Source organism: Melozone crissalis, unplaced genomic scaffold, assembly GCF_028551555.1.
Source record: "Melozone crissalis strain CALT ecotype California unplaced genomic scaffold, PUWL_Pcris_2 ptg000603l_1, whole genome shotgun sequence".
In the NCBI taxonomy this organism is placed as follows: domain Eukaryota; kingdom Metazoa; phylum Chordata; class Aves; order Passeriformes; family Passerellidae; genus Melozone; species Melozone crissalis.
The window spans coordinates 35,697-44,210 of NW_026536284.1; the positions used below are offsets into that span (position 1 = coordinate 35,697).

General features: G+C 54.3%; 1 protein-coding gene across 1 annotated transcript; it reads left to right on the forward strand.

The window, feature by feature from the left end:
• Positions 1 to 733: 733 nt before the first annotated feature.
• On the forward strand, positions 734 to 8,461 carry METTL3 (methyltransferase 3, N6-adenosine-methyltransferase complex catalytic subunit; the record flags this gene model as incomplete). The annotated part of the gene is given in 10 exon segments (XM_054295293.1): positions 734 to 893; positions 1,627 to 1,883; positions 3,965 to 4,163; positions 4,166 to 4,299; positions 5,736 to 5,911; positions 7,226 to 7,337; positions 7,339 to 7,398; positions 7,401 to 7,457; positions 8,417 to 8,434; positions 8,436 to 8,461. Coding segments are annotated over 10 exon segments (1,142 nt in total), but the record flags the coding sequence as incomplete, so codon positions are not given.
• Positions 8,462 to 8,514: the final 53 nt, after the last annotated feature.

An 8,514-nucleotide genomic window follows, 5' to 3' on the forward strand; every position in this document is an offset into this window, starting at 1 on the left:
AAATGGCGGCGGTTCCTATGGAAACAACGCGGTGCCCGAACTCAAAATGGCGGCGGTTACCACGGAAACAAGGAGCTGCCAGTGCTCAAAATGGCGGCGGGGGCGTGCCCATAAAGGGGCGTGGCCAGCGCGGAAATTGGCGCGCGTTGCTGTGGCAACAAAAAGCAGGAAGTGCCCGCCCTTAAAATGGCGGCGGTTTCCATGGAAACAAAGGGGAATTGCCCGGGTTAAAAATGGCGGCGGCTACCATGGAAACAACGTGGTGCCAGTACACAAAATGGCGGCGCTCGTCAATGCGCCCTCACCGAGCCTCAAAATGCCGCAGGTCGCGTTTAGAATAAATCGCAAGGAGGGGCGCGGTGTCTGTAGGAACGGCACTGCGGGAATTTTCCGGTTTTAAAGACGGAAAATTAAAGCCATGGAGATCGTGTTTGTGAGGGACGGGGGTGGTTCTGCCAGCTCTCAAAATGGCGGTGGTTCCCACGGAAACAACGAGCTGCCACTTCTCAAAATGGCGGTGGCCTTTAATAAAATAAATGAGGGTGCCCACACTCAAAATGGCGGTGGTTCCCACGGAAGTTATGGTTGGTGCCAGCACTCAAAATGGCGGCGGTCCATATTAGAATAAATGCATTTGCCCACACTCAAAATGGCGGCGGCGGCGGCTTCCGGTCGCCTCAGACCGCTTCCGCTTCCGGCGTTGTGAGGCGGGAGACGGAGCGGGAGCGGGAGGATCGCGGCCCCTCGGTCTCTGTCGCGACAGGGCCGCGACAGGGTCGCGACCGGGGCCATGTCGGACACGTGGAGCTCGATCCAGGCGCACAAGAAGCAGCTGGACTCGCTCCGGGAGCGGCTGCAGCGGCGCAGGAAGCAGGACCCGCTCGGGGCCGCCGGTGAGGGCCCGGGGCCCTGAGGGGCTGAGAGGAATTAAAGGGTTAATTAAGGGGAAAAGGGTTAATTAAGGGGTTAATAAGGGGGCAAGTGTTAATTAGGGGGGTAATGAGGGGCTAAGGGTTGATTAAGGGGGCTAATGAGAGGTCTGGGCAGAATTAAATGGGTTAATGAAGGAGACAAGGGGTAATTAAAGGGATAAATGAGGGGAGAAGGGGAAATTAAGGGTTAAATAGAGGTAAGGGTAATAAGGGTTAATTAAGGGTTAAGAGGGGTAATTAGGGGGTTAATCGGGGGGAAAGGAGTTAATGAAGCGTGAGGGGTCAATTGGGGGGGTTAATGAGGGGCTAAGGGTTAATTGGGGGGATAAATGAGGGGTGAAGGGGGTAATTAATGAGACGTTTAATTAAGAATGGAGGTCTAATCAATAATGGTCAATTAAGAACGGGGGAGTAATTAACAATAGGAGTTAGTCAATGATAGCAGTTAATGAAGAGTAGGGATTAATTAAGAATAGGGGTTAATTATTAGCACGAGTTAATTAAGAATAGGGGTTAATTAAGAACAGAGAGGTAATTAAGAATAGGGATTAATTAAATATAAGGGTTTATTATGATTATGGTTAATTAAGAGCTAGGCGTAATTAGGAAATGCTAATTAAGATTAATTAAGGTTACTTAAGACTATTTAAGGTTAACTGACATGTTAATTAAGATGATTTCTCCACCCCCACAGACCCCCGCCATGACCTCAGCCTGGCCACGCCCCCCCGCACCTCCAGCCCCGCCCCCTCCGGCCCTGACGGGGGCGTGTCCTCCCTCGGCTCCGCCCCCGGCTCCGCCCCCTCCCCTCCGGTGGGCGGGGCCGAGGGGGTCCCGGGGGAGCCCCCGGAGCCGGACCCGGCCCTGGAGCGGCGACTGCTCCTGCACCTGTCGGACCTGGCCACGCCCCTGCCCACCGACGCCAGCGCCATCCGCAGCGCCATCGCCGGGGTACGCACCTGGGACAGGTGGGGACACACCTGGGGATGGGGGGGATACACCTGGGACAGGTGGGGACACACCTGGGGATGGGGGGGATACACCTGGGACAGGTGGGGACACAACTGGGGAGTGGGGGGATACACCTGGGCACACCTGGGACAGGTGGGGACACACCTGGGGATGGGGGGGGATACACCTGGGCGCACCTGGGACAGGTGGGGACACACCTGGGGATGGGGGGGCACACCTGGGGACACACCTGGGACAGGTGGGGACACACCTGGGGATGGGGGGCACACCTGGGCACACCTGGGACAGGTGGGGACACACCTGGGGATAGGGGGGGGGATACACCTGGGACAGGTGGGGACACACCTGGGGATGGGGGGCACACCTGGGACAGGTGGGGACACACCTGGGGATGGGGGGGATACACCTGGGACAGGTGGGGACACACCTGGGGACACACCTGGGCACACCTGGGACAGGTGGGGACACACCTGGGGATGGGGGGGATACACCTGGGACAGGTGGGGACACACCTGGGGACACACCTGGGCACACCTGGGACAGGTGGGGACACACCTGGGGATGGGGGGGGATACACCTGGGACAGGCGGGGACACACCTGGGCACACCTGGGACAGGCGGGGACACACCTGGGGACACACCTGGGCACACCTGGGTTATGGGGGATATACCTGGGGATATACCTGGGCACACCTGGGGTTCCTCCTGCACCTGTCGGACCTGGCCACGCCCCTGCCCACCGACGCCAGCGCCATCCGCAGCGCCATCGCCGGGGTACGCACCTGGGACAGGTGGGGACACACCTGGGGATGGGGGGGATACACCTGGGTGCACCTGGGATAGGTGGGGACACACCTGGGCACACCTGGGTTATGGGGGATACACCTGGGCACACCTGGGCACACCTGGGACAGGTGGGGACACACCTGGGCACACCTGGGCACACCTGGGCACACCTGGGACAGGTGGGGACACACCTGGGGACACACCTGGGTACACCTGGGACAGGGGGGGCACACACCTGGGCACACCTGGGACAGGGGGGGCACACCTGGGGACACACCTGGGACAGGTGGGGACACACCTGGGGATGGGGGGCACACCTGGGCACACCTGGGATAGGTGGGGACACACCTGGGCACACTTGGGATAGGTGGGGACACACCTGGGGACACACCTGGGGACACACCTGGGCACACCTGGGATAGGTGGGGACACACTTGAGTATGGGGAGATACACCTGGGACTGAGCTGCCCCCAGGTGTGCCCGCAGGTGTCTCTAGGTGCCCTCCAGGTGCCCCCAGGTGTATCCAGGTACCCCCCAGGTGTTCCCCAGGTACCCCCAGGTATGCCTGGGTGCATCCAGGTGTTCTCCAGGTGCCCCCAGGTGTATCCACGTGCCCCTAGATGCATCCAGGCACCCTCCAGACACCCCTGAGGTGTTCCCCAGGTACCCCCAGGTGTCCCTAAGATGCCCCCAACTACCCCCCAGGTGCGCCCAGGTACCCCAAGGTGTACTCAGGTGTACCCAGACACCCTCCATGTGTACCCAGGTGTTTCCCAGGTGTCCCTAAGATGCCCCCAACTACCCCCCAGGTGCGCCCAGGTACCCCAAGGTGTACCCCAGGTGTACCCAGACACCCTCCAGGTGTACCCAGGTGTTCCCCAGGTGTCCCTAAGATGCCCCCAACTACCCCCCAGCTGCCCCCAGGTACCCCAAGGTGTATCCAGGTGTACCCAGGTGTTCCCCAGGTACCCCCAGGCTCCCCCCAGATGCCCCCAACTACCCCCCAGGTACCCCAAGGTGTATCCAGGTGTACCCAGACACCCTCCAGGTGTACCCAGGTGTTCCCCAGGTACCCCCAGGCTCCCCCCAGATGCCCCCAACTACCCCCCAGGTACCCCAAGGTGTATCCAGGTGTACCCAGACACCCTCCAGGTGTACCCAGGTGTTCCCCAGGTGCCCCAGGCTCCCCCCAGGTGTGCTCCAGCTGCCCCAGGGCCCCCCAGGTGCCCCCCAGGTGTGTCCCCGCCCTCACCCGCCCCCGCCTGCGCCGCAGGGCGACGCCCAGGTGACGCTGCGCGCCGTCGAGAGCCTGCTGCACAAGTTCGCGGCGCAGGAGCTGATCGAGGTGCGCCGGGGGCTGCTCCACGACGGCCCCGCCCTCGTCACCTGCGCCGACCACTCCAAGCTGGCCGCCATGGCCGCCGCCAGCCGCGCCCTCGTTGGCCGGGCGGCGCCGGGGGGCGGAGCCTGCGGGCGGCGCAGGGGGAGGGGGCCGGGGAGGGGAAGGAGGCCAAGAGGTGCCGGAGGGCGGCGGCGGCATCGGACGTGGATTTGGAGATCGAGAGTTTGCTGAGCCAGCAGTCCACCAAGGAGCAGCAGAGTAAGAAGGTGAGGGTGGGGTTTTGGGGGGTGGGCGGGGCTTGGGAGGGGTGGGGATTCGAGATGGCGGAGATTCAAAACGGCGGCGTTTAAAAATGGCGCTTTAGGGCGTCGGCTTTTCAAGATGGCGGGTTTTCAAAATGGAGGGGTTTTGAAATGGTGCTTAAAGGCATCAGTGTTTCAAGATGGCGGGTTTCAAAATGGAGTTTCAAGACAGTGGAGTTTCAACGTGGCGGGGGTTCAAATGGCGGAGTTTTAAGATGGCGGCATTTTGTAGTGGTGGGGTTTTAAGATAGTGGAATTTCAAGACGGTGGGGTTTCAAGATGGCGGGGTTTCGAAGCGGCAGAGTTTGGTTGGGATGTCAAGATGGCGGTATTTTAAATATGGCAGGGCTTCAAGATAGTGGGTTTCAAAATGGTGGGGTTTCAAGATGGTGGAATTTCAAGATGGCGGGGTTTCCAAATGGCATTGTTTCAAAGTGGTGGGGTTTCAAAATGGCGGGGCTTTAAGATGGTGGCATTTCAAAATGGCGTCATTTCGAGATGGCGTCATTTCAAGATGGCGGCATTTCAAGATGGAAGGGTTTTAACATGGCAGGGTTTCAAAATGGCGGAGCCTTAAAATGGCGTCTTTAAGGCATCGACATTTCAAGATGGTGTGGTTTCAAGATGGCGGCACTTTCGCATGGTGGGGTTTCAAGATGGCGGGTCTCAAAATGGCGGGGCTTTAAGATGGCGGCAACGGTGGGTAGGATCTAAAGATGGTGGGTGGAGCCTGGAGATAATGGGTGGGGTTTAAGGGTGGTGGGTGGAGCCTAAAGATGGTGGGTGGGGTTTAAGCATGGTAGGTGTGTCCTGATGATTGTGGGGCGGAGTCTAGCAATGGTGGGTGGAGCTTAGTAATGGTGGTGGGGTTTAAGGGAGGTGGGCGCAGCCTGGAGATAATGGGTGGAGTTTAAGGGTGGTGGGTGGAGCCTGTAGATGGTGGGTGGGGTTTAAGGCTGGTAGGCGGAGTCTGTAAATGGTGAGTGGGGTGTAATGGAGATGGGTGGAGTCTGGAGTTGGTAGGCGAAGCCTAAAAATGGTGGGTGGAGTCTAGAGATGTGGGTGGGGCTTAAGGCTAGTGGGTGGAGCCTAAGAATGGTAGGTGGAGCCTAGAGATGATGGGTGGAGTCAAGATGGGTGGAACCTAGAGATGGTGGGTGGAGTCTAGAAATGGTAGGTGGAGTCTATAGATGGTGGGTGGGGTTTAAGGCTAGTGGGTGGAGCCTAAGGCTGGTGGGCGGAGTCTAGAGATGATGAGTGATGTCTAGAGGTTGTGAGTGTGGTTTAATGGGGGTGGGTGGAGCCTAGAGATAATGGGTGGGATTTCAAGGCTGGTGGGTGGAGCCTAACCAAATGTGGGCGGGGTTTAACGAGGTGGGCGTGGCCTCGCTGCCCACCAGGTGAGCCAGGAGATCCTGGAGCTGCTGAACACCACGACGGCCAAGGAGCAGTCCATCGTGGAGAAGTTCCGCTCGCGGGGCCGCGCCCAGGTGCAGGAGTTCTGCGACCACGGCACCAAGGAGGAGTGCGTCAAGGCCTCGGGCGGGGACAGGCCCTGCCGCAGGCTCCACTTCCGGTCGGTGTAATTCAGATTTTGGGGTGAATGTCTGGGGTTTTTGGGGCATTTAATTCAAGTTTATTTGGGATTTGTTTGGGGTTTTGGGGAGGAGTGCGTCAAGGCCTCGGGCGGGGACAGGCCCTGCCTCAGGTTCCACTTCCGGTCAGTATAATTCAGATTTTGGGGTGAATATCTGGGGTTTTGGGTGAATGTCTGGGGTTTTTGGGGCATTTAATTCAAGTTTATTTGGGATTTATTTGGGGTTTTGGGGAGGAGTGCGTCAAGGCCTCGGGCAGCGACAGGCCCTGCCGCAGGCTCCACTTCCGGTCAGTCTGGGGGGTTTTGGGGTGAATATCTGGGGTTTTGGGGCATTTAATTCAAGTTTATTTGGGATTTATTTGGGGTTTTGGGGAGGAGTGCGTCAAGGCCTCAGGCCTCAGGCCTGCACTACCGGTCAATCTGGGAGCATTTAATTCAGGTTTTGCGGGGTTTAATTCAGGTTTTGGGGTTTAATTGGGATTTTGGGGTGATTATCTGGGATTTTGGGGCTTTTAGTTGAGGTTTTGAGAGGTTTAATTCAGGTTTTGAGGTGATTATTTGGGGTTTTGGGGAGAAGTGCGTCAAGGCCTCAGGCCTGCACTTCTGATCAACCTGGGAGCATTTAATTCAGATTTTGGGGGGTTTAATTCAGGTTTTGGGGTTTAATTCAAATTATCTGGAGGTTTGGGGGCTTTTATTTGTGGTTTTGAGGGGTTTAATTCGGGTTTTGGGGTGTTTATTTGGGGTTCTGGGGAGGAGTGTGTCAAGGCCTCAGGCCCCAGGCCTGCACTTCTGGTTAGTCTGGGAGGATTAATTCAGGTTTTGGGGTGATTATATGCAGGTTTATGTGTTTATTTGGGGTTTTGGGGTGAATATCTGGGTTTCAGGGCATTTTAATTCAGGTTTATTTGGGGTTCTGGGGAGGAGCCCGTCAAGGCCTCAGGCCCCCGGAAGTGCTGCGTCAAGGCCTCAGGCCACAGGCCTGTACTTCCGGTTAGTCTGGGAGGGTTTAATTCAGGTTTAGGGGTGATTATTTGAGGGTTTATGTGTTTATTTGGGGTTTTGGGGTGATCACGTGGAGTTTTGGGGAGTTTATTGAGGTTTTGGGGAGTTTATTTGGGGTTTTGGGGAGTTTATTTGGGGTTTGTGGGAGGAGCGCGTCAAGGCCTCACAGGTGGAGCGCGGCCTTGCCGCGGGCGCCGCGCTCCCGGGCAGCGTAATTCAGGTTTTGGGACGATCGTCTGGGATTTTCCCAAAATTTCGGTTTTGGGCCCCAAATATTGCCCCCGGCAGCCGCATCATCAACAAGCACACGGACGAGTCGCTGGGCGACTGCTCCTTCCTCAACACCTGCTTCCACATGGACACCTGCAAGTACGTGCACTACGAGATCGACGCCTGCGCGGGCCACGCCCCCCCGCAGCCCCGCCCACCCGCGGCCCCGCCCCCGCTCCCCGCCCCCCGGCCCCGCCCGCCCGCGGGGCCCGCGCCCGACGCCGGCGCCGACCGACTCTTCCCGCCGCAGGTAACTGAAATTTAAACGATTTCAACTTTTTAGGGGTTCTTTGGGACGTTTTTGAATTTTTTGTGGTTTTTTGGAGGTATTTTAGCATAATTGCTTATTAATTTATGATTAAGTCAGCGGTAATTTTAAAATTACATTAGTACTTTTATTTTTCTTATTATTTGTTTTTATTACAGTAATGCTGTAATAATATTTTTATTAAAACCCAATAATTGGAATAATTAATTATTATTATAATGGAGTTTTTATTACATCAGTATTTTTATTGCATTGTTTGCTCAATGATTTATTTTTTTTTATTGCATTAATATTAGTTTCTGTTATGTTTATTTAGATTTAGATTTAGATTTTGTTCAAAATTATACTTACATTTTATTTATATTTATTATTAGGATATTGGGGCGTTGCATTATTACATTAAGGTATTATCTTAAAAATACCTTTGTATTACATTAATAGGACATTGTGTTATTACATTATTATATTATTATATTATTATAGTTAAACTCTTTTATTATTGTATTATTATGTTTGGTTTTATATTTATTCAGTTTTTACTATGTTAACAGTTTTAAATTTTAACATACTTACATTTATTTATAGTTTCTCATTAAATCAATATCCTCATTTTATTATTTTCTTCTATGTTTTAATTTATATTTACTGTTTCTATTACTTTAATATTTTTGATTTATTTATATTGACCTAATAAAGACTTTACAGTACATTAAAATTTTTGTGAAATTAATTAATTGCTTCCTAAGAATTCCTCGACTTTTTCTGTGGCTCTGTTGCCATTTCTGACTCAATTTCCCGTGGTTTTTCCCATTTTTTTGCCATTTTTAGCATTTTTTCCTATTTTTCCCGTTTTTTCCCTATTTTTTTCCCATTTTTTTCCCGTTTTTTCACATTTTCCTCTATTTTCACCGTTTTTTCGCGTTTTCTCCCCGTTTCTGCAGCGGATCTGCTGCGACATCCCGCTACCTGGACGTGTCCACCCTGAGGCCCCAATTTCCCCTGTGTTTTTCACTGTTTTTGACAATTTTTTTGCCGTTTT